The following is a 27,437-nucleotide window of genomic DNA, read 5'->3' on the forward strand; positions in this document are numbered from 1 at the left end:
TGGATTTGAAATCATGGAGAATAACAGATGAAACAAATCCATGTCTGCTTCTACCAAACCATTTAGGAAAAGCAAAAATAAATTATTACTGTGCGTAATTAAGTTTAAAAACTTCACCTTTTCTCTAAAGAAAAAACATATATGCATATAAAATGAAAACACTTGGCTTTAAAGTCAGAAAATATGGACTGTAAACCTGTACCATTTTAAATAAGGAGAAAGTTGCAAAAGAGACATTTTAACTACATGCACTCATATCCACAGACATAATACTCATGTTTCCTATTACACCTATAGGTTTAGATGCATTGTTTGACAGTGTATTGCAGAACTATGAAGATGTTCAATAATTTTGTTCTCTGATTCACCATCAATTAGGTTAAGTCCAGTGAGCAACTCATTAAGGCTACAATGTAAGGATTTTGGAATATGTAATGTTAGTCAGTTGCATTAACTATGTAAGACTTTTATTTTTATTCAGTAACGGGGGCATTTGTGATTACATTTTTAAATGAGTGTCAAACACTGCTGGTTCATACAACATATGAAAGCTGCCAAAACAGCTCTGCTGGTTAGCAGGAAGCACCATGGTGTCAAATCCGTATGCAAATGAAGAAACATTCAGATCACCCAAAAGCAGAAATGTTTAAAAGTTGAAGCTTCCTTTGACCACTAAGATCCCACTGAGATAACAGAGACTATGTATGGAATATCACTTTGGAATTCTTTCTAACCGTGGCCTAAGAACAGTCTTTAAGGTACAGAAAACTTGAATAAGGGATCATGATGCCATGTTTCTTGGTGTAAAAAAGCACTAAAAAGAAACTCGGTCTTGCTCTGACCAACATGTCTCAGTTGGTTGAGCACTGTCCCACAAAGAGAAAGGTTGTGGGTTGGTTAGGGCACACATCTGAGTTGCATGCCTGGTCCCCAACTGGGGCATAAGCAAGAGGTAACTGATCAATGTTTCTCTCATACCTTAATGTTTCTCTCCCTCTCTTTCTTTCTCCTTTTCCCACCTCTCTAAAAAAAATAATAATTTTTTTAAAAAAGAAAGAAACTCAGCTTTACTATCTCTCCATTATATCATTGCAGGCAATAAAAGTAAAATAACGTGGGCTCAAAAATAAGTGGAAGAAGTCAAACTGTGAAAAGTTGAAGGGAATCACCCAACTACTGAATGTAAAAATTGATCTGATGTTTAAAATTCTTAGAATTCATTCTCAGTTTTTGAGCATGAGAAAAGATCTTTGATAAGATCATAAAGTCTTCTCAGAAGGGAAATGGACAGAATTAAGACATTATAAGGGTTTTTTGCAACTGATTTATAGTATCAATGTCCTTTAATGTAATCTCACTCCTCTTCTTCCATTTACATAACCTGTAGCATATAGTCATAATTACTAATGTGTAGGTAGGTAGCATGCTTGCTCAGCAAGAGGAATTCTAGAATAGGTAAAGTAATGCACACTTTAGAGGAGAAAAAGGTAAATATACAAATGTTTACAATACAAATACAATGAAGAGATTACAGGAACATTGTAAGAAAAATACTTATTAATCATGAACTGTCTTGTGTGGGAAGAATTAAAAATAATGCTGAAATAATTCCTTGGCATATTTTTCATTACTCTATATGAAAAATTCTATGATCAGATTAAGATGTTAATAACTTTAATCACTGGTGCCATGAGTGTGATTTCTTTTGATTATTATTTTGACCTCTGAGTACTTATAAATTTGTCATCTTTTGTTACTACTTTAGTTAGCACACTACTATTCCGTTACTACTTTCTTATATGGCTTCTCCTAAAATTCTACTCAGACTGTTTTTGGCGCTTGACAATTTATGCACTTCCTCAAGTTCTGAAAGTGAAGCTGAAAAATGAGAGGTACTTCAGAGTAAAACAGAAATAGCAAATGTTAACAATTTACAAATATGATTGGACATAGCTTCATAGAAGGCCCAATGCACAAATGCATGAAGTGAATCGAGGAATTGATCAGCTACTAGCAAGAGGAACTGCACCATTTGGAGAAGGCACATACAGAAAAGCTGTAGCGATGTAAAGTGCAAAGAATAATAAAAACACCAGTGACAACTGGAAAGTTCCCATATCTTTTCCACATAACATTCCTATTGCAAATAGTTCACAAACTTTAATAAACTATATAGCATTGACCCTGAAATTTTAAAAGGTGTATCTTTCAAAAGTATACAGAAAGCAAAATAAAATCTTTTTTTTTTTTGGTTTATGTCCAGTTGTGCTCTTTTATTCACACTAGGCCACAGGTAAACACTTTTGTACAACACTTTAAACAATAATCTTTGTTTGTCAAAGGTGTCTGGCAAACTATTGGGAGCTTCTGACTTTCCAATCCACTTAATTTCCAAATACAAGTTAAGTATCAAGTTAAAGATGCCAAGTCCCACAATATGTGTGTTTGTCTGTGCCCCTAGACAGGGCTGCAAGAGAGGAGGCTGGAACGCCCAGGTCATCCAGGAAGGCAGAGAGTATGGGGAGTCTGTACCAGCCTAAAATTCTAGTTTTCTTTAGGGAGGAATGCAAATTTTTACTATTTGTACCTGTGAGAACCATACCACCACACTGAAGGCATAAGTCAATCCAAAGGAGTGACACGCATAATGAACCTCTGTCAGTTTAACACTCACACTGAAATACAATAAGTACTCAATGGGTACCAGGTAAAGCACAGTATCCTAAAGTAGTCCCATCCCAGTCAGTGTGGCATTTGAAACACACTTGCAAACAGTTTCACCTTCCACCAGCTTAGCTAAATTTACCGAAAGTCATTTATAAAAACATTTCTAAGTCTGCAATCTACTATTGCTAACATTTAAATAGCAATCAAGTGCCCAGAAAATGAGAGTGAGCTTACTGATGACATACTAAACATCCTCCTTCCTCCAATTTCTCCTATACTATGCAAAATTCACCAACATCATGAAGGAATAAAGGCAAATTAGGGCAAGGATATCAAGGAAAAACTGAACTAAAATGTAACCCCGATGTGTATTGGAAGATAGAAGTATAGGGATGTTGAATGATTTTAACTAAGTAAACAGGGATATCAGGAGTTCAGGGATGGCTTTGAAAACTCAGCTCGATTGTAATTAATTTCCTAGGTTCTTCATCCTTTTCTTCATCCATTTTTTAAATGTCCCCAAAGGAAGAAGAGCGCCCTTTTCATAAGATTGTGAACAGGTGAAAATCATTATATTTCATTACTGAGCAATGAGCTCAACGGGCATCAACGCCCCTCCAGTCTGCATTCCCCTCCTGGACAGATGCTCTATGGGGACCCTTAGGCAAGGCAAGCTCTGCGCTGGAGAGAACACCAAGTGCTGAGAGGGCTCAGGACTACGGTGGGGATGTTGATTATACAGTCAGCTGCAATTTTAAAGAAAGAATTGAAATTTAACTATTTGTTTTCTAAGCCCCATCAATAATATTCACTTCAATACTGGCTGTGTTAAACAGCAGTTAAAAATGGTTTAATCAAAATATTTTAAGAATCTGCTACACACTGAAAACTTGAAATTCTGTTCAATGATCTATTTTTAAGTCTCACCCTTTATTACAGTTAAAGAAGTACAAGAAAGGCCTTGGGGAAACCAGTTATTCTCTAGGTCTTATTAAAAAAAATCAAATCAGTTTACATTTACTGAACATTTGCCTAGAGAGGGGAAGGCAGTTTATCTTCAGTTCTGCTTCTGCAAATTGAAAAATTTACCGCCGGTTTCTGTGGGAACCATAAATATTTGGGAGACACTTCCTGTCTGATTCTCCCATTTTGGCCTTAAGGAGCAACTGCAGATGCATGTGGGATAGGAGCCCCACCTCCTCAGGAGGAGAGAGGCGGCTGAAACATTAACATATGCTTTATCTACTAGGGTTTACTCTGCTTTACAGTCTGACCTGCTGTAAGCAGAATCTGATCTGCAGTAAATAGTGTCAATATAGTTAACTGGTAACATGGATAAGTGACTTTCTGAAACAAATACTTCTACAGAAGTAGAACTACTTATGACTAATACAAAGTTATAGATGCAAAAGAAACAAAACATAAAGCACAGCAAAAAATCAAATTATAAGCTAACAAGCAAAATAGAGACAAACACACAGAGGGCTGGCAGCTATGGCGGTATGGCGGGGCGAAGGTGGAGGGACTGAACAAAAAGGGAAAGTAAGGACTCGGGCAGGGACAACAGTGTGGTGATTGTCGGGGAGAGGCAAGTGGGGCAGTTGGAAGAGGGTATAGGGGGAATAAATGCTGACGAATATAAAATAAAATTAAATGAAAATAAAACTTTTAAATCAACAAAAAATCAAATTATATAAATAAAAGAAATTCAAACATGACTTTTTATTAACAACTATTCAAAGCAAGTATCAGTACTATTTCTTGAATCCTTGGATGAAGAGAACTGAAAAGATAAATACTGATAGGAAATATAAGGAAGAAATTCTCGAGGCTAATGAGCCCCTGATTATACCTGCCATGCTGTAAGACAAGAGGTGCACATCAAATGGCCACATGGCTCAATCTTGACATCTTTGTCGTTCTCAGCACAAATTTTACAGAGCTGAAAAGTGGAGCCCATTTCACAATATAATTCATATTGTTCCTGGAATTTGGGGGGAAGGAAAAAAGCAATGTTAATGTATCTGATGCATGAGCAGCTAATGCTGAATTTTCTCAAATACAATGATTCACAGCACATCCTTACACTTGATCATGTCGGGGTTATGGTGCCATTTGAGACATGATATAAATTGGTAATAATCATTTGGTTTACAAAATAATTTTCAAAAATATTTGAGCTTTCATTAGAAATTATAAAGGCTATTTTTTTACATCTCTGATATATTTAATGTTTTGTAGTATTCCTTTAGGAAGGGACTTGCTTAGACAGTCACAGTGATTCAAAAGACAATACTTACGGTTTTAAAAATCAATATAATTAACTTTATTTTCTTTGTAAATGCCACATATGCATCTAATTTTACTGTCAAAACACAAATATATACATGAATACAATGCTTCTGGCTGCATTAAACTATGTTTCTTAGATACCTATAGAATCCCGGAATGGAAGAAAAGCAGCACTTGCAAACCCCTTCCTTCATGGCAGGCGCGGAGGCCCTCATTTGCTGTCATGTCATTTCCCAAACACAACCAGATATACTGAACTTAAAAAAAATACTTGAGGGTCCATAGGTCTAAATTCTTCCCAAATCTATAGTAAATTTCTAATCCTAAATGTATGATCCTCACCTTACTCACTTCAGCAACCAAAACTGTTTTATAAAAACTCTTGATTTACTACTAGCTTAGAACATTCTGGCATAGTAAAATTTTCAGTGTTCAAATATTGAAAAGAGCTCTTACAAAGGATATATAAATATATTGATGAATGTAAAGAAAATACAAAAAAGTGTTGTTTAATAGAGATACAAATATTATAGAAATAAAATTTGTTTAAATAAAATAATGTTCTAATCTAGAAAGTGCCTATGTACTTGGTACTAAGATAAATAAATGACAATATTTAATGCTTAACCTACCAAAAAATCTTACAGTGTCTGTGAGAAAAAAATGTATACATGCATAGATTTACATACATACACATATACATTATGTGTGTAAATTGTGTCCATGATAATAAATGTATGTGTGACCATAAAAGTAATTTATTTTTAAAATTAAGGAAAAGATAAAAAGGAGACTAGATTAGTGTAGAAAAAGATAAATCTGAAGTAACCCAATATAAATTATAAATCACCGAAGTCCCTAAAATACATAAGTATTTATGTTGGTTTTGACATCCAAGGGTTTTTTGACATCCAGATTGGTTTTGACCAATCTACAATGATCAAAAAATTACCACAAGCTAAAAACCTAGATGCAGAATTTAATGCATCATAAGGAGTCAAGTATTTATGAGATGTTTAAGAGAATGATACTATTCCTGGATATGTATTTTCAAACAACAGTTTTATAAAGAGGGATTTTATAAAATGTAAAATATTTTATATTTAAATGTTATATAACACAGAATTACTACACAATTTAAAAATGGAAATAATATATTAAATTTTAAAAGCTGCCCACAAAGCTGTACATATGTCAACAAGTATGTTTCATATAATATCAAGACTACTGAGACTAAAAGCTGAAGAATCAGAAATAAAATTAAAAAAATTATCTACAGTCTTCCTTCAAACCTATAATTTGTTTCTTATCAGATTTTTATTTATTATACAAAGCACAAAAATACATGTTATAAGACATTTTAAAACTAGATTACATGTAAAAAGATCCTTTCCTCCTCTCCCTGACTCTCCAAACATTTGTGCCTCCTCAGTTAAAACACTGTTACCAGTTTGGTGTTTGGTAATTTTCATTTTTTTTAAATATATTCTTATGTTCATATTTGGTCATTTCTGTACTTAAAGAAATGGAACTTAATGTAATTTTACTAAATAAAGTGTTCTATCACTGAACTTTTCATAAACAGAAGATTTTTACATAAAATGCAGAGATGCCCATGTGGAAATGTAGTTACTACTACCCTCTTACTAATGACTTTATGGTATAATACAGTATGAGTAATATATGCTTTTTAACCTATGATAGAATATTTCAGTATTTTGTACTTTCACATTTTTATGAAACATGCTAAAGGGAACACTGGTGTACAGATCAGTGTGTATATGCAACTACCAAATGTATGAAATGTAGAGTCAAAGACATTTTTATTTAGATTTTGATCATGACTGAATGTCACACTCCAGAAAGCCTTTACGAAGTTATCCCCCCACTCATAATCTATGAGGCTGCCAGCAGTGAATTTATAAGATTGTAATGATTAATTTTAACTAGCTTCACTTATTCATTTGACTCTAAAAGTAATGCCATAATTATCCTAATCTGCTATGGAGTCTCCTAAGACTATGGCTCTGCCATATTTATCTATCTGCCTATGGGCTTATCTATCTCCCCAAATAAATAACAAAATTATATTGAAAGGAAGTCTATTAATAGCAGAAATTTTTATTTAAAAAGTGGAAAAAGTAATATGTTTTCCTTTAAAATAGCCTTAGAATTCCTTGGGTTATCTACTGCATTAAGTATGTGTACATGATTTTAGTTCTAGCACAAGTAGAGAATCTTATTTACATCAAAGGTATGATAAATACTTATATATTATAAACACATTTGCACCAACAATCCTTACCTGTGTAACTTTTATATGGTCATGTGGTGTAGGTTCACATAATCCAGTTAAATCAGGATTATAACTTCTCCCATCAGGATAAAGGTAGCTGGATTATAAATAGAAACTTTATTACTATAAACAGAGAAGCTTTAATTACAAGTAGGTTATTTAACCAGATTCTTTTATATGCAATCATACATCTGGACATTTCCTTTTTTATGTAACTCTATAATTATTTCCATAGTACAGGGTCTGGCAGAAGGAACGCCTTCTTGAGTGTGGTTGGTAGAGTGATAACATGGGTGTAATTATAGTTTTAATTTGAACATTTCACCTAAAATGTCATATGGTGTGCTTGAATGTGATATTGCTATGTTACAGAATTACATGTTTACGATTTTATAATAAAAAGAGGGCGGTATTTGTGCTAGACACTGTAGTTATTTTTTAAAACATTTAAAATCTAGAAATCATTTTCATGTAAGAAATATATAATGAATATGGACTCTGCCACTAAGCAATGGTTTTCAAATAAACATCCTACTATGTTTGTTAGGTAAGTTAAACATTTGTTTTACTGGTCCCTCATGTTCCATTCTAATATACTTTGAATACACATCTTTGCAAATACTACATCTTTCACCCGAAGCACAGTCAATGTTCAGTGTACCATTTCGCATCGCACTTGACCACACGAGGAGAGAAAACTGGAATTAAGCCCCCGGCTCCCCCGGAAGTCACTCAAACACCTGCACGGGGTTTCCGTCCCTCCAGGCTCCCATCCCTGTCTCCACCTCACCCTCCTTGTACCCCATACACGCACTTAGGGAAATCAGAAAGTGTTACAACCCCGGGTTTCACATACTTCAAATTAAGCTACAGAGTGATTTATAAAGTTCCATTATTAGAGAGAATTGAAATAAGAAATAAAAGTCATAGTGCTAATGCCATCTTGCTATGGTAAAACCGTTTTTACTAAGAAATTCACTAGAATAAAGTTTGTGTTGGTAAATCCCTATTTTATGTTTTTAAAAGATTTTATTTATTCATTTTTGACAGAGGGGGAGGGAAGTAAAAAGAGAAGGAGAGAAACATCAATGTGTGGTTGCCCCCTACCAAGGCCCTGGCCTGCAGCCCAGGCACGTGCCCTGACTGGGAACGGACGCGCCCATCCTTTGGTTCGAAGTCCAGTGCTCAGTCCACACAGCCACACTGGCCGGGGCCTATTTTAGAGTTTTTCAAATGGCAGTATTACTGCTGGATTTTGTCAATGTATTAAGTATTGGTTAATTTTGTTCAGTATCTTCCTGTTCTAGATGGCCTAAATGAAAGCTAAAAATATACTATTACAATGGTGAATATTTTAAGGGGCACACCATACTAGAACTACTCTCTGAAGTAACAAAGAATATTTATCCTTAAATGAAGAGTCTATAAATAGGTTACTGTTGAAATATATCCAGAAAAATCAGAGAAAAAAGAACTTAAGAGAACAGACAATTCACAAATGGTAAGGAACAAATCAGTTAGATATATTGCTTAAGATTTAGGAAAAGAAGTTGACTATATCTGAATGTGACTCCAATGTAGCGTGTCATTATGGAGATGAAATAAAAGTCTACAAATATTAAATGAGGGGTAATAAGCAAAGGTTGTTTAGTAACTTTCTTTTTATACACTACAGTGGCCAATTTTAAAAATCATTATATAACATTTTGATCATCACACTTCAAAAACATGTAGAAATTCTAGGAAAAAGTCAGAAATAAAAGATTACAACTACGATAATAATGTTGTTAAGAACAGGTTAAAAGGCTCTTTTTATTTAATGTATGAAGGGCAAATCAATGATTACCATCCTCATTAAACCAGGAGGGCACTGATGAGCCCCTTGTACAGGCAGTGAAGGAAGAATCCCGGCTGCTTATCAAAACCAACGCACCGCCTGTGTCACACGATGCTGGGATAACTACTGGAACAGCTGACCCTGGTGACAGCTGGACTAGACAGATGTATCCCTCCCCTATTTTTACTGATCTTAAAACAAAATGTGATCTAATTAATATAATATCTATTTTAATCTCACCTAAAATCTGATCTGTTTTAAAATCATATTAAAATTTCCATCTGATCTATGTTTAATGTAATCTATCCCTAAAGGAAAAATTCAACTCCCCTGAAAATGTGTGTGTGTGGAAATATTAACAGTTAATTTTCACAGGTGTTCAGAGGCTAGACTGCTGATTACAAATCACAGCTTGTTATTTTTCACTGGCTTTGGAAAAATGCTAGATGGAAGGCATTGTAACAATATAAATAGATTACATCAACTGACAGAATGTCCACTCATGACCTCTACTTATAAATTAAAACTTTAAAACAAATTTTCTTAAAAACAAAAATCCCGCAATCATAGTGCATCAAAGGAGCGCACAGGAATTTCTGCTGCACTAGAGGCAAAGTATAGATAACTGAGAAGAGCGCATTTATGATAATTAAGAGAAAAAGAGAGAACATACTTAGTACCACAGACTGTCATACAATTCGTACATAACTATTTCTAGAAAGCTCATGACTTTAAAAAATGTATTATTTTTCTTCACATAATCCCATCACTCATTTATTTTCTTTTTCTTGCGATTATTTTCGGACGATAAAAGGTAAATCATGTGCTCTTTGCTGACTCAGGTGGGTCTCCTGCTAGGTTCCTATCACAACCCATGCTGCAGCAACCTGAGTCCCGTATGTCTCCATGCTGCTCAGCCAGGCAAAGGGCCATAAAGTCTGTGGGATGAAGTGACACTGAAAATACAACCAAAGGACGGAACAGAGTAGGACTAAACGAACGACAGATGTGTTTACTACGAAGGGACTTGCCAGGTTGCCTGCACTTTGTGGGTGAGCAAAAGAAGGTTTACTGTTGTTCGTATGGAAAATAACACAGTAATTAATACATAATACAAGAACAAGATATTTGGCATACTCACAACTATAAACCTACCTTTGCCCACCCCTGTGTGTGTGTGTATGTACAGTTTTACGTCTATTTTAAAACAACTTTTAAGTTGCAACTTCCTTTCCTATAAAAGATATAAACTCACTGTTATTTCAGTTTGGAATTTATTTGCTAGAATATATAGTTAAATTCAAATAATTAAGTTACCTTAAAGTGACTATTTTAAGAGAGGAACAATAAAAAGTAAGGAGCATCCACTTCGTACTCTTGAAGTAAAAAACAACCATGTCATAGCCTCGCTACCCATTCTCTCCATCACAGAGCAGTCTGTGTGTTTCTCATCTGTGAATACAGCCTGACACCCATTTCTCATACTCACAATCCTTCCCTGCTGCCATCAATCAGGGCTTGAAATAAGGGCTTGTTATGAGGTATGGTCTGTAAGATATTGCCATCCCCTGTCACATAGCCGATGGCCCATTGTCCCAATCTGGTGCAGCTTAACCGGAAAATGTAGCTGTAAAACATGAAAAAAAATATGTTGAATCACATTCAAAAGGTATATAAGTACTATATAATTTAAGTTTCTTAAGCAAAAAAATAAACAGAATCATTTAGAATTCCTGATATAAATTTTTCTTCTAAATTATTTTAACACTGTTCTACTTCTCCATCTATTGATCTGTAACAGAAGCAATCACTATTTCATTTAAATATTTCCACAGTTATATGAGAAAATAATTTAAGTTGTAAACTATCAAGGGATTTATTGCTATTACCAGTAGCGGATACTCTGTATAAAAGTGCTGATGGTAGGAAAGAGCTATGACATAAATCATTTTCGAGTAGTAAAATAAGCAAGGAAAAGTTTAATCTGTCCATATTAGACAGAAATTGATCCAGTTTCTACTGTGGAATTCAATATTTTATAATTTAAAAATTGTTAATAACTTGCAGTTTTGGTTGTTAATAACTTATATTATTGTTTAAAAATATGCTTTTTCTTTCAAGTATTTTTTTTTAAAAAGCTGACCTATGAATACTAAGAACCTTACTTTGGTTATAGAACCTTTTGAAAGAAGTTCTCAGAAAAGTTTATAAACATTGTCCTCAACAGCTTGAAATAGAATATCAACCTATCATTTATTACATCCTTAGTCAGATCAAAAAACTCCACACAGCCTGGCTGGTGTAGCTCAGTGGATTGAGCATGACTCTGCAAACCAGAGGGTCAATTCCCAGTCAGAGCACATGCCTGGGTTGCTGGCCACATGCCCAGCTGGGGGTATATGAGAGATGGCCACACACTGATGTTCCTCTCCCTCAAATCCCCTCTCTACAAAAATACATACATAATATCTTAAATATATATATTATATATTTTTTTGTTTAAAAATTCCACACAGACCAATGACTGCCAGTTGTATCCAAAATTCAGTACAACCTGAAGCACCCAAATGTTCTTGGAAAAGGCCCAGCTATTCTCTTTGCCATGAAACCACAGTTGGAACACTTTCCAAGACAAAGGACCAGTTAAACAGATATATTCTGTAAAGCAATTATTTATCAAAATTACTTGATTTATTCGCTGAGTTTTTCTAAACACATTTTTAATCTCTATCATATTTTACATATTATATAATTTACCACACACTAAATGTCTCATCTTTACCTAAAACTTAGTAGAATAAATCATTACAAAGCAAGTTGGGAAGAAAAGGAAGACATCTTTCCAAAGAGCACTATCTATTTATTAAGAAACTATTCCTGCCCTGGCTGGTGTAGCTCAGTGGATTGAGCGCGGGCCTGCAAACCAAAGGATCGTGGTTCGATTCCCAGTCAGGGCACATGCCTGGGTTGCAGGCCAGTTCCCAGCAGGGGATTCACATGAGAGGCAACCATATATTAATATTTCTCTCCCTCTCTCATTCCCTTCCCCTCTAAAGATAAAAAAAAAAACAACAGCAATTAAAAAAAACTATTCCGATGGTGATGAGACCCAGCTTTTGCTTCCAACAGTCATTAACTAGCTCCAGATCTTTATTTTCTTAAATAGTACTTTTAAAGATTTTATCTATTTATTTTTAGAGAGGGGGAAGGGAGGGAGAGAGAAAGAAACATCAATGTGTGGCTGCCTCTTGGGGGCCCTTCACTGGGGACCTGGCCCACGACACAGGCACGTTCTGGTGACCCTTTGGTTTGCAGCCCTGCACTCAATTACCTGAGCCACACCAGCCAGGGCCATCTCCCGATCTTTTTTTTTTTTCTTTTTATGGAATGCTTCACGAACTTGCATGTCATCCTTGTGCAGGGGCCATGCTAATCTCTGTATTGTTCCAATTTTAGTATATGTGCTGCTGAGCACTATCTATCTCCAGATCTTTAAACAAGAGACCTTAAAGGGACTGAGCTTCCTTATTATATTCAGAGCACCAAACAAGATAATTTCCCAAATAACTTCTCTGTTAAATTGGTAAGACTGCAGAATTCCACCTGTATCACATCTTTCAAATCATACTCCAGGAATAAAACAACACTCTGACGCCAATCTAGACAGTAAACAATATGGAAATTCCTGCCTTGGGAGATCCTTGGATGAATCAGAATGACTCATTAAATCCACTGTCAATGTGCAAAATATATGACCAACTGCCATGGTCATAAAGAGAACCAATTCTCCTTAATCTTAACAGAAGACCTCAACATGAGCTAAACCATTTTCTGCACCCAGTGCTTTCTTTGTATATACCATACAAATTATTAAATATAAAAAGGGAGGAAATCTTCATTACAGCAAAGAAGAAAGGCATCAACAATATTAGCTTGTACTTGAAAAGACTATTAAAAGATACACAAGCACCATCTGCACTACAAATCAATAAAAATGATATTAGAAGAAAAAGACAGACTTAAAAAATAGGAACGAAATTCCTTCCCAAAATGAAATGACCTGTATATGAAAATAAGGACACTGAAAATGAGAGGCTGTGAGGAAGGGTCTCCACTGTCATTACTGCCATACCCAGCACTTTACTCGCCATGGCACCAATGGCTAGTATGTGCGTAATGCATTTCCAATTAAGATGTGGGGAAAATGCACTAACCAGGAATGACACATTTTCTTATCCCAGATTTGCCATTAATAAGGTGTGGTTTCTTGGGCAAAGTCAAAGGAACTGACCAAACCTCTGTGAATCTCAGTTTATCATCTGGAAAGTAAAATAACTTCTGTGACTGTAAAGAAGCATGGGGTATAATAGAAGTTCTCATGAACATAAAATTGGCTTGGATTATAATAATGGATCATATATGTTTATGTATTTATATGTCTTTACATGTACTCATGTGTTTATCACAAAGTCAAAATGAGTATCTTAAAAAATCACTTAAAAATGAACATAAAACCAATACACAAATATATACATACAATTTTTAAATTATATTTTATTGATTATGCTATTACAGTTGTTCTAATTTTCCCTCTATGGCCACCTCCACCCAGCACCCCCCATTCCCACAGTCCATCCCCACACCATTGTTCATGTCCATGGGTCATGTGTATATTCTTTGGCTACTCCATTTTCTATACTGTACTTTACATCCCCATGGCTATTCTGTAACTACATATTGATGCTTAATTCCCTCACTTCTTCACCCATTCCCCACACCCCCTCCCAACTGACAACCATCAAAAAGCTCTCCATATCCATGATTCTGACTCTGTTCTTGTTTGCTTAGTTTTTCAATTCAATTGTTGACAGATACAATTTTATACACAAACACAGGTACCATGAAAGTAGTCTATATGCTAATATTCCACTCCAATTTGAAAATCAGAACTCTGAGATCTAATAAATCTCTAAGTTCATCAAGTTACACAGTATTCTCTTCCAGTTTATGAGCACTAAGTTTCAGAACAAGCACAAGGCATCCGTTTGAAGGATTTGCTAAAGAAACGCTGTTGTGGTGTTATCAGCACTGCCATCCCTCCACCCCAGGGGTTCTACTGATATACTCGGAAAGTTATGAGAAAGGACTCTAGGTCGTCATCACATCCCAGAGCGGGACTATCAAAGAGCCGTACCTGCCCGGCTTGGTGCTGTATTTCTGCAGTCGTGCTTTCACTTCATCATAGGTGAGAAAGGCCATGTAACCTGGATGTGTTACGGCTAAGAAGTTCCAATTCCGCAAAATAGAGCTCCAAGGCTAAAAATATAGATAACGTATATTACCCAGATAATACCAACCATCAATTACATACTAACCCGTCATTTACTATACTTACTGAAATTCTCCTGGATATTTTTAATGTGAATTTGAGCTTAAGTGGCTTAGGTCAAGTTTTATTTTCTAACAGCAAACGTACAGAAATGTATTCTCTTTTTGAAAAAATATCCTTAAGTGGAAAACTTTTCTTAGGAATAGAAAACATAGTACAAAAAGAAAAACCACATAATTTTTTACTTACAAATATACACAGTAGAGCACCTGTGATTATTTTAAAACTTAAATCATATCACTCTTCTGTTCAAAACCCTCTAATTTGAGTAAAAGCCAAAGTCCCCATAAGTGGCCTAGAAGGACCTTACAGGGTTGATCCCAGTTCCCTTTCTTCCCGGCCTGCTGTGATGTCACCTGCTGTGATATCTCCCACTTTCTGCTCTCCTCCAGGTGTGCTGGCCTCTTGGCTGTTGGCTTGAACACAATTGCACTCTCTCACCCCACAGCCTTTGCATTTGCCAAATCCTCTACCTGAATTCTTTCTCTAAATATCTATGATTCCTTTCTCCAAACGTCACTTTCTCAATAAAGCCTTACCAGACCTCCCTTTTAAAATTGTTACCTCTCATAACATTACTTATCTCCCCATGTGTTCACTGCTGTACCTGTGGGCATTTCATTTTATAGAACAAGAAACCATATCAGAGAATGTAAGTTGTCTTACACATTAACCATAAGCTACACAAGAGTAAGGAACAAGCCTGTCTTGCTCAGCAAAGGGATACTGGCACTGATGCACGGTGTCAGAGACCCAGTGATCATGCAGGGATCCTTGCTGAATAGCTCCCCTCATTAGTGACTTGTCTAAACGGCCTTGACTCCTACGCCAGTGTTCTTTCTGTGGTAACACGCCCTTGTACTCACATTTGGTTTACCCTTGCACAATTATAAAATTAGAAAAGGTTTACAATTTACCAAGTTATGTAAAAATCTTTCCCAGAAATACTACACACAAACACTCACACAAGGTTTGTATCATTCTCTCTTTAATGTGATTAGTTGTCCTTCCAGTTAGTTACCATGGCAAAAGAAAAAAGGCAATCATTAACACATAACTTTGCTTGAGGGTGTAAATGAATCTCTGCTGTATTTTTAAGGCTGAAGCTACATTTTTCCCTCAGGGAATTGGCAGCATACTGTATCTGATGTGCCAGATTATTAATTCAAATCTTCTACATAAAAGAAAAAAACAGTTTATATTGCCAAGTGAAAGTTGTAGAAATAGTCATCCTAGAAATGATACTGGTAGAGAGAGAGCTTTTGCTTTGGTTTGTTTTGACACTTGTTCCTCATTATCATTAAGTGTTTCAAATTTATAAGGCAGAATTTGTCAAATACAACATCCCTTGAGATGAGGCTCACAAGGGCAAGAATGATTAAGTAATGAAGAGTTTTTTTAACTTTTTCTGACAAATAGTATCTTTAAGGCATTAAGAGATTTCCCCATCAAGCTGAAATACCTAACTGGGCAAAAAAGAAGCTCTAGAGAATACTATTATGAAAGTCTTGTCTACGTACTTGAACAAAATATATATTTAATTTCTCAAGGCATGACTAAAAATTGTATAACTACACTTGGAAGAATAGCAGCATATATTTTAAAAAACCCTGCTATTACAAGCACTGAGTTGTGTTTTCTTTTATTTTTTCTGCTTCTCTATCTACAAATGGAAAGGATGGAAAGAATATAAAATATTTGGGACACTTCCACTAAAGTCCACACAAATTAATGGAAGAGCCAATTTTTAAAAATGCTGAACTTTATGGAGAGCCAATGCACAGATCAAAATACAAGTGAAAAAAATGAAGTTTGAGTTTTGAGCCAACTACTGCATAATTCTTAGTACATAATCCAGAGGACCAGCTTCTAACTACAAAAATATTTATGTAATAGAAAGAGTCTGTGTACTGTTTTTCTTGCGAATGCAACCCACATTCAGAAACACGTGGTCCTTGTGTTGTTGCTTTTTTAAGTATTTTGCCAACTAATGGTTTAAAGAAGGCAAAACAGAGTGCTTTAGAAAGTAAAAATTGTTTTTGCAATTTGTTTTAGAGATTAAAGAAAATCTTTTTACATACATTAAAACAAAATTACTTGGAAATTTTGAATGACTAGTAAATAAATTAAGGAAGTGAACTAAGGAGATTAGCCCCTCCATTATCCCAAGTCTATTATTTTCAAAAACAGCAATTTACAAAGCTACAACTTGTGCTGGAAGAGGGGCCTCAAGGTGGTCTGCCCAGATACTTTTTCTTACTTGCTACAGGGAGTGACTTTCTTCCTCTTATTCTTCTCACCATCCCATTGATGCTACTCATTCTAAACCATTCATCCCTTATCCTGTTGTCCCTCAAATGCATTGCTCCATTTCTCAACAACCCAGTCTTCTCTAGTTGTAGGGAAAAGTAAGCAAAAGGGGGAACAGCAGCCGCAGGGAGAAAGAAGAGAGAAGCGAAACCCCTGTTTTTTCCACTCCAGGACATTATTACCTACCAATCCTAGGTCTCCGAACGACCTGGAGAGGAGAAGATTAAAGGCAGAATAAAGAGGAAGAAATACAGAAGGTGGCCACTGCAAGTTCTTTCCAGTTATTCCCCAGTATTTTTTCAAGTTTTGGCAAAATAAGAGAATGAGGGAAGAGATGAAGAAAGGGTAACTAGTAACTAGTATCCAGTTTCTTGCTTCTTCCATGTCCTGGGCATTTTCATCTCCTAGCCTCTGCTGACTCCTTCTCCAAACCGTATGCTAGTTATCAATGTCAGACCCCAGTCCGAGAGAGTACCCTGCCCACTTTCAGATCCCAGTCTGCTAAACATTCCACATCTAACAATTTAGAGCGAGAGGAATTCGCTGCCCATTAACCCCCAATATCAGAGCTGCAGAAGGATGTGTGTTCATGCAGTTACAAAACTATACTTTCACACAGAATACATAATTATGACTTAAAACTATTACTCAATCTTTAAGGTTGTGTAAAAAAGAAAAGACCAGTAAAAGTTAATGCACTTCTATTTCACTTTTCTATTCATAGAAGCAATTTTATCATTTTAAAGTACATGTATGATTATTCATTTGAATAATGAGACCAAAAGAAGTGAATAATCTCAGAAATATATAGAGGCTAATATGAATTCTTTAGCTACTTCTGTATTGTGTGTTTTAAAAGAAACTAGGCATTCTTTGGTCCACAAAGAACAGTTTGGTTTTGTTATCTAAAACTTTTCATAGTAGTTCTGATTAAAAAGATGGTTTTCCTCTCCCATCCCAATGAGCATAAACAAGATATACTAACAATATATTAAGAGAATTTAGGCTATTTTAAAGTGAAACAACTTTTAGGAAAATATATGCACATACTAAATATCAGTTGGGGTAAGTGTTTAACCAATATTAAGTTGTCCTAATATTTTTTATAACTGAGGTATTCCAGCATTTAACAATCATACTAAATATCATCCAGGCCCCCTGCCCACCCCAAAAAACACAATCCTCCTAGAATGAAGAGTTAGGTTTATGAAAATAACCTTTGTTCTCTTCCTTCACAAGTAGAAGAAGTAAAGCGCCTACTGCTTAGAGTGTCTTTGCACCATGTTAAATAAGGGGTTTGAAAAATTATCAGAAATCTTTAAAGAAAGGATAAGTTCCATTATAAAATGATCAATATCAGTTAATACAACCTTTTTCTAAAATTTATCTTAAAATTATATAAGCTGAGCACCTATACATACCAAAGGAATAATCATGAAACTGCTGTAAATTGAAAATAAGCAAAAGAACACTCTTTGTAGTCATATATCTAATACCTTATCCTATATGCTTAGGCAAAATTATGACTTTAAAGTTGTAATAAAGCAAAATATATTCTATGAGTATTGTTGACAAGAGTTAATTTGCCTTCTGTTAACAGGTTCTTTCATAAATTAAAAGTTAATCACATGCAATCTTGTTTTCTTACATAAATCAGTCACCCAATCTTTGCAGGCCAATGTCCAGTCACAAACCACAGAAGCCAAATACTTACATCATGGCAAACATGAAAACCAATATTATACTCTTAATGTTTGTTGAAAGCATGTTTCAAACAGAATAAATCTTACTACAGACTAAAATAATAGAAAACTGCATCAGAATGTAAGCAAGCCTGATTTCTATATTCCTTACTATATAATTTATCATAAAGATTTTAGGAGGGATGCTTTCATTATGTGACTACTTGAATCAAATTTCAGGTCTTTATGTTGAGGGTAAGTCCATTAAGACACACAAAAGAGTAAAATGATAGCATCCAGCTTTTATCATATGACAGCTGCTTTCTCTGAATAGCTATGTAAAGACAATTATAAAGGACTGGCTAAAAAAAAACAATAAACTACACAAGATGGTTAACCTCAAAATCATATACATTAGAGACAAAATAGAAAAAAGTCTTAATATTCCAAAAGAGAAACTTGTTAAATGATCTATTATATTGATGGAATATTAGTAGCAACTGAAAATTAAAAGGTATACTGATGAAAATATTTTTGACATGGAAAGATGTTTATAACACATGACTGAACAAGCAAATGAAGTGGTGGAACAGGACACCCAGAGTGATCTCCTATACAGAACTGGGTAAATGTGCCGTTTATTTCCAAGTTTATGTACTGATTACCTTCTCACCTAACGAATGTGGAGGCAAAGGAGAGAGGCTGGGATACAACCCCAGCAAATGCCCAAATGTAAAAGCTGCATTATATCAAATATTGGGCAAAAAAAAAGACTAAGAAAGTAAAGTGAAAACTAAATAAGGAATTTAAAACAAAGCTCCTTTGCATGAATCTTTTCAACACTAATAAGCAACCATTAGGCTCATAGCACCTGACAGTCCAAACAAACTCTAAACTTACAGCACTGGCCAAAAACTTACTGTAGTGACTGGCTTTAAAATTACACACTACAAAGAATGAGACTGTTTCCAACACGTTTGTGTGTTTGTGCCTGTGCATGCATGTGTACGACAGAAACTCATACACACAAATGCAAGTGTGCACCGCACACACACAAATGCAAGTGTGCACTGCACACACACAGAAGGGGAGGATTAGGTGAATGAAAACTTACCTGAAATAGCCTGGTAAAAATATCAAATTCAAAAACTGAAATATAATCATTACAAGTTAAGTCAATTGTTGATTTTAGAGCCATTGCTTCCAGGCCAGAGCTAATTTGATGGACCTCATGAAGGCACTGTCTAAATACTTTCCATGGCACGATAGTTCTGTGCAAGAAAAAAAAAGAGTAATTGAATCAAGAGTCATTTAAGACATACCTTCCATTGAAACAGCAAAATTCAATCATAACATTAACATAATTGCATTTGTACTGAAAGACAAATAGTTGAGAATATTGTTCATAATTTAGAACACATGTAATGGGTTTTGCTAATTGGATTATTTTCCATTTGCTAAGAATATGACAAAAATCTAAATCAATATTTCCCTCAAACAGCACTTGACTATCACGGTATTTCTAAAAATACATGTGAAAGAAGGTATTAGGTCTAAGTCCTGTATGTCTGATCTCTTTGTGTATACAAGATTACTTAACTTTAGAATCAAGTTAAATTTGCCCCCTCTATTTATTTCCTTAAAATAATTACAAGACAACGGGATCATATAATAGAACCTTTTGTTCATTGTGCCATTCGTCTACCATCTTGCATCGGTGGAAAGTCATTAAGACATTTCAGCTGCCACCCCAATGTTTTCCGCAGAGATGAAACGCATATGTGACCTAACCTTTCATATAATGCAGAGGGGAATCTTAATACCTTCTTATAAGACTGCATATATTTAAATCTTTTCTTCACAATATCTCTTCAGAAAACAGACTCAAGCAGAACAGACTAACTTGGTCCCATCTTATCCCAACCCTCCCATGAAGTGTCACACAAATGCACAACTTTCATATTCATTAAATAAGCATCCACTGCTGTGCCTGTCAAACCTGAGCGCGCACCAGAATCACCGAAACGACTGTTAATACAAAAATTGCTGATTCTCAACTCAAGGTATTCTGATTCAGGATGACTGGTGGGGCCTGAGAATTTACAGCTCTGACAAGTTTTCCAAGAGATGCTGATGCTGCCAGTCTGGGAACGACATTTGGGAGTCACTGATCTGTTGTATCTATTAATTGCTAAGGCAAGGCATGTTTCTACAGAGCAATCTCACTATGGAAACACAAAATACCATATCCGTCCTTGAGAACACACATTTTCAGGATTCTAATGCTAAGGAATATAGAGGCAGAATATTTAAGGAAGTGCTGGAGGAAATCCAAAGGAGTGCTCTGTGGCAAGATGAATAAATGAATGGTGAGCCAGGCTTACAACACTATGCTGCAGTTACAAGAAAGTTTGGGTCTAATAGTCCATTAAAAGAAAAAATATGAGTCTGAATACATCAAAAGGCTTTTCTCTATGTAAGAAAAAAACAGGAAACCACAGAGAACCGAAGAGAGACACCACATCAGATGCCATTTAGAAGAAACACACATCAGGCTCTGATTAAGGTAACCAAAATGTTGCTGTTTTAAAAGAACAAGGAAAACTTTTGATAATTACAGAAGACTACTGATTGATAGTGAAACGTAAATATGCATTTTGTCCCGCTTCATTATAGTTACTATGGAAGTAATAACGATTAAGAAGCACAGTTTTCTTTTCCAAATTAAAGTTCCAAATATTCAACACACAAACGGGACATGAACAATGATAGTAGAAGTAAAAAAAAATTAAAGAACTACTGATTTAAGAATGGTATATGTTTTATCTTTTATGTGGAAATGCTTTAAAAGTTGTCTTGCATATAAAGTGTAAAAAGTATAAAAACTGATCAAATAGAAATCTTATTATCTATTCCCATAAAAAAGAGATACTCATCCCCATATTTAAGGTAGATACAGACCATAATTCTTTTGAATATCCAATAATTTCCCAGAGCAAATTGTTTTTTTTTAATGTACACATTTCTAACATTGCAGTCTAACACAGCACTGAGGAACAGCAGTTTAAGAAGGGGCAAGCTGTATTTCCGTACAGCTCGAATACACAAGGCTTTCTCAGAGTTCACTGGTGATAAACCTAACATTCAAACAGCATTCGCTGGAACCTTAATGAAGAGTACTGAACGGAATTAAGAATGGCAGTACTGGCTAACTTACTATACACACAAGTCTGTACAACAGCTACCCTTCCTTCCTCTGATCGGCTGAGCTAAACGCCACGGTGGGGAGGACGTGGCGTGAAGGGGATGGTGGGGAAGGGGACACGTGAGTGAAAAACAGAAACAACTACAACGGCAGCTTTTAAAAATTGTTTTAAAATAGTTACACTAAGAATCTAGACTCACCAAAGAGGATTTCAAGTTTCCACCATACTCAGTCCTGAGGTGAGTTCCAGGGAAGGAGAAAGGAAGGTGTGAAGGGAAGGTGTGAAAGGACTTTCACATCTTTAAACTAAACTGTAGCAACAAGTCAGAGTGTTGGTTTCTACTACCCCTCTCCCTAGAGATGAAGAAAGTGAGAGAAAATGTTGGCAAATGGTCTTACAAATACGTAGAAACATCAGTGTGCTGGGTGAGACCTGGGGAAAGGAAAGAGGAAGAGAAAGAAAAAGAACAGAGAACATAAAAGCGCCAGCTAAGCTTTAAGAACTCACCGATCCAGAAATACTTTAATCTGTCCTTTTACTACATACAAGTGGAAAGACTTCTAAATAAATGATGGCATGCATGCCATGAACACAGGTTGTCACAGAAGAAGATGCATATGCCATGGGTACCCCACGGGATGGAGATCCATGAAATCAACAATTATATCTTCTTCATCTTTTCCCAAGACAAATGAGGCATGCGACTAAAATTTGTGTTTTCAAATTAAACTGTATGGAGGGAAGCCGTGAGCGTCTTTCACAGAGAAAGAGCCTACAATGCATGCTACCGTTCGCCTGCACAGAGACCCTCGATGACTTAAGGGGTGGAGGGTTCATAGAATGTCAGGAGAGACATGAACTTGATAAATATAAGGCCATATTTATAATTCTGTTATGCGATAATGGTTCCTGGTCTATCACAAAAACAAAATAAGTATAAAGTCTTGAAAATAAAGTGTCATTTCAGAGAAAATAGGGTCAAACCAACACACAGAAACAAAACTGCAAAGGTGTCGGGAGGCCGGCAACTGAGAAATCCCTCAACCTTTCAGGCTCCCCTCCTCCTCCGGGAAAGCGGAGGACCGTATTAGATCTTCTAATTTGAAAATGCTGCAGTGTTAAGACAAAAGTGTAAGGAATGGAAGACAAAAACCTTAAAGACTGATACCCCCCAAAAGGCAAAACATTTTCATGAAACACAAGTTCAAAAAAGGCTACAGGTTTTATTTATAACTTGCAAGAAATCATATATTTAAGGTGTAAATCTCAACACAGGCCAGGGTGTTTGGAAACAGTAACTTCAGTACATACAGTTCTGGTGTGAGTGAGTAAGAATTTACACAGCATTGCCAGACAGCAATTTGGCAGCAAGTGTGACCCAGAAAGCCTATTTCCAGGGATTTTCCCCTAAGAAAATTATGCCCACATCCTATTATTAAATGGGAGCAGCATTTAAAAAAGTGTACATTCTTTGTGATCCAATGCTACAAACGATATAGAATGTCTACAGAGATCGACACAGATTTTAACTGAGGATAACTGCACAAGGGTAGGATAATAAGTGATTATTTTATGTTTTTCTGTATTTCTAACAGGCTCTGATAGCTTACAGGAAGAAAAGATATACTAAAAACATTTTAAAATATATTATAAAACCACAGGCAGAATAGCTTTAAAAATAAGAGTATTTACCTATGTTTTTTTTTAAAGATTTTATTTATTTATCTTTAGAGGGGAAGGAAAGAAGGAGAGAAACATCAATGTATGGTTGCCTTTCATGCATCCCCTACTGGGAACTGGCCTGCAGGGAACCAGCCGGCAACCCAGGCATGTGCCCTGACTGGGAATCGAACTGCGATTCTCTGGTTCACAGACCTGTGCTTAATCCACTGAGCTACACCAGCCAGGGCTACCTACTTTTTTTTATATAGGAAATACAAAAGAATTTTCAGATTAAACTTTAAGAAGTCATAAGATACTTCAATATGCTCGCTGAACACAAGAACAACATATGAATATCGGTTGTATTTCTATACATAAATAAAACATAATTAGAAAATAAGGTTTAAAAAACTTGCTTTTACAATAGCATCTAAAAACTTCAAATAAATAGGAATAAAGCTAATAAAAGATCATGAAAGCCACAACACAAACACAGACACATACACAACCAGAGATACAATACACAAAATAATTTAACCCTTATTGGAAAGTTCTGCAGTTCTATTTTTTTTGTGTGTTTGTCTTAATCCTCACCAAGGACATTTTTCATTGCTTTTAGAGAAAAAGGGAGAGGCAGAAAAACATCAACGTGAAAGAGAAACATCAACTGGTCGCCCCTATACATGCCCTGACCAGGGATTAAACCTGCAACCTTTCAAGTACAGGATGATGCTCCAAGCAATTGAGCCACACTGACAAGGGCAAATTCTGCATTTTAGGACACAGTATAAGAAAAGAAAGACAAAAAAAAGTTAGGAGAACGACCCCCCACAAAAGGCAAAACATTTTCATGAAACCATAAGTTCAAAACAGGCTTTATTACTACTAAATAAAGGTTTTATTTTTACTCATATAACAAATTAGCAGATTCGGTAAGATGTAAATTCTCACCAAAATGATTCCTAGATTTAATAGAATCCCAATAACAAATTCTAGAAGGTATTTTTCTATTTGGAATTGAAAAGCTGATTTTAAACTTTATAGGAAAGTGTCAAAAAGCCAAGAATAACCAAGCCAATCACAAATAAAAACAACCCTGACAAGCTTATGCTCCAAGTTAATTGTAGTGTGGAGAGAGAGCAGGCAAAAAGGGGAAGGGATTAAGCAAAAAAGCGAAACAAGAAAACTCACAGACACAGACCAGGGTATGATGGTGCCCACAGGGAAAGACAGGGGTGGGGAAGATAAAAAAGGGTGAAGGGAGAGTAAATGCTGATGGAAGGAGACCTGTCTTGAGTGGTGAACACACAATTCAATATACGGATGATGCATCACAGAATTGTACACCTGAAACCTGTACTTGGATTACCCAATGAATTCCATAAAATAGTAAAAATAAAATAAATAAAAACAGTGTGGTACTGGCACAAGGACAGAAATATAGATGGAAAAAACCAGAAATTTTAGAAACATATGGAACCGTGTCTGGACACTGGACACACAACAGTGATTACAGGTAAATAGCAGTGAGTAATGGACACTGTTTTCCATTCATGTTCGTGAGTTAAATGGACACACGTGTGAAAGAAAATGAATCCTGACTCTTATATAATACCACAGAAAAATCAATTTAGATGCATCTTGGACCTAATTATGAAAGATAAAATAAAGTTTTTTAGAAGAAACATGGAGAACACCTGCATTACTCTGGAGCAGGCAAACAGTTTAAACAGGACCCAAAATGCTAAAAAAAAATAGAGAAAAAGATAAATTAAAAACCGATATTCATGAAAAGAGATGATGAACAAAGTGAAAGAGAAAGCTCCATATAGAAAGAAGCTATTTACATGTGTAAGATCAACAAAAGACTCCTATCTACAATATATAAAAAATATCTCGGTAATGATTACTCACACATTGGACAAATAATTTCTATATACACACAAAAGCACAAAATCAAAATGTTCAACAAACACACAAAGGTGTGCTCAGCTTCACTGAGTCATCAGAGGACTTCACTGGTCATCAGGGTAAATTAAGCCACCGTAAGATTCCACTCTATCCCACCAGATGGCCTATTTGGGGCAGGGGAGGGGGAGATGAATGCTATAATGAAGTGCTGGTGAGGCTATGGCATAACAGAAATTGTTAGACACAGGTGATTAGACTGGTAAATCACTTTGGAAAACTCTGATGGTCTACTAAAAACGCTACAAAAGCAGAAACTATGCATACACTAGGAGGAAGCAATACTCTTAGATATACATCCAACAGGAATAGATACATATTTTAATGTTCAAAAATAAATAGCCATAGCAGCACTACTGACGATAATCTGATGGAGGATGAACCCAATGTCCACCACAAATAGGTAAAATGGAATAGCTATTCAGTGCAGCAAGAAGGAACACAGCACTGCACTATGAAAGAACATAGGTGAGTTCCAAAAACACAATGAAGAATGAAAGAAGCCAGGTATTTCTGAAAGAGTACAATTACATGACTTCACCCCCATGATTCTATGATGACAGAAGGTAGGAGACTGTGGGCAGGTACTGACTGCATGGGAAGAACTGAAGGTCTGGGAGAAGGTGGATTCTGAACTGTAGGTAATACCTTATATAATAACCTCATATGTGTGGCATTTATATTAGTGTGTTTACTTTGCAAAAACTCCTCACCCTACATTTATGATTTCTGTACTTTTCTGTATTATATTAAACTTAAAAATACCTAAGATTAAAAAGAGAGAAAGGCAATATAAGAAAGGACAAAGTACCTGTCATAACATAAGTAAGGAAACCAGCATGTGTTTTTGGTCATTGGTTTTGTTGCTGTGGTAGTGGTGGCGGTCACTGCCTAAAATCCATTCAAGCTCAGGGATATAAAATGTCATCATGACTTTAAACAAACTGAAAACATGTTCTCTCCCTACTAGCCCATTTCTGCTTTCAATTTCATCCGAATGTTGTCAGAAAATTCACCTTGATCAACAAAGACATGGTTCAGTGAAGGCTACCTTTGTTCAGAAGGAAATAGAAAATTCATAAGATATTTGATTTTTGTTTTTATTGTGGAAGCAAAAATATTAGTTCTGTGATTCCTAAGTCTGTTGATATATTACATTTAGTATTTCCTTAAATCCAGTCTTTTTTTGTAATGACTCTTTGTTAAAGGACATGAAAATAGATTTTTAACAGGCTATTATTACTGCTCTGGTTCTTCCATCACTAAGAGAAAAACAATTGTTTCCCAGTAACACACAGAAAGAGGGTATCAAACCCTCTGATCAGACAGTCCTTACAAGGAACTCACCATGGACAGGATGACAGCCATGGTCACCAAGGATACAGGTAATCGGGTCTAACTATTCTTCCTCATAAGTGAAAATACAGACGGACTCATACAGAAGGGCACAGATGTTGGGCATTTGTGATAGGCTTTTTTTCTTTATAAAAAAAGTCATAGCATTTTGCCTATATTGTTGTTAAACACTTTCAGAATATTGCAAAAACATGAAAATTGCTTCTTTAACATGATTACTGATTTTCTCACTATCCTCATGTGATAGATTTGATACCCTCTAACTGCTAGTCTCACAACCTAACTTTGAATGTAGTAAATAGTAAATTTACTGTAGCCATGAAATTACTTTGCATGTAATTCCATTTATTTCCCGGCTTTGAAATATAAAGTGTATTGGTGGAAGAGAAACTGCAAGTACAATCCATAAAAACATGTCAAAATTTAATCTTTTAATGTTCCCGCTTAATAGCCATGACCATACAACAGATTTTATTCTTAAAATATTGTCATTTTCTTTCTAATGTACAACTATTCTTCAATATATTTTCTCTGAAAGTTCTGTGATACTTGGTAGGTTCACAATACACATGAGATACAGTATCCTCTGGATGACAGCAAGATGCCTTTGATCTGCTGAAGTCAGATTAAACAAATTTAGGAAATTATATACCCTAAAATTAGCAAATCCTGCCACAGAAGAGCTTAAGTAAGGCTTTAAAATGACCTCCCCTTTAGCATGAAGAGCCCAGACTATTTTACCAACAAATAAAAATGTCAATAATAATAATAA

At 35.5% G+C, this 27,437-nt stretch overlaps 1 protein-coding gene and 1 pseudogene across 8 annotated transcripts in view; both read right to left on the minus strand.

Annotated features, from left to right (window-relative positions):
- The window catches only part of CBLB (Cbl proto-oncogene B), a 213,034-nt gene that overhangs the window by 87,604 nt on the left and 97,993 nt on the right, over positions 1-27,437 (minus strand). For all 8 annotated transcript variants that reach the window (XM_053663173.1, XM_037157012.2, XM_037157011.2 and 5 more), the window contains exons 5-9: positions 19,588-19,744; positions 14,287-14,408; positions 10,582-10,719; positions 7,265-7,352; positions 4,520-4,651 (exon numbers count right to left, since the gene is read on the minus strand). In XM_053663173.1, the coding sequence (XP_053519148.1) occupies positions 4,520-4,651; positions 7,265-7,352; positions 10,582-10,719; positions 14,287-14,408; positions 19,588-19,744 (637 nt within the window). The remainder of the gene's footprint in view (positions 1-4,519; positions 4,652-7,264; positions 7,353-10,581; positions 10,720-14,286; positions 14,409-19,587; positions 19,745-27,437) is intronic.
- On the minus strand, positions 12,469-12,567 carry LOC119058057 (uncharacterized; annotated as a pseudogene).

Source organism: Artibeus jamaicensis, unplaced genomic scaffold (genome assembly GCF_021234435.1).
Source record: "Artibeus jamaicensis isolate MK-2021 breed Jamaican fruit bat unplaced genomic scaffold, CSHL_Jam_final contig_3126, whole genome shotgun sequence".
Taxonomy (NCBI): domain Eukaryota; kingdom Metazoa; phylum Chordata; class Mammalia; order Chiroptera; family Phyllostomidae; genus Artibeus; species Artibeus jamaicensis.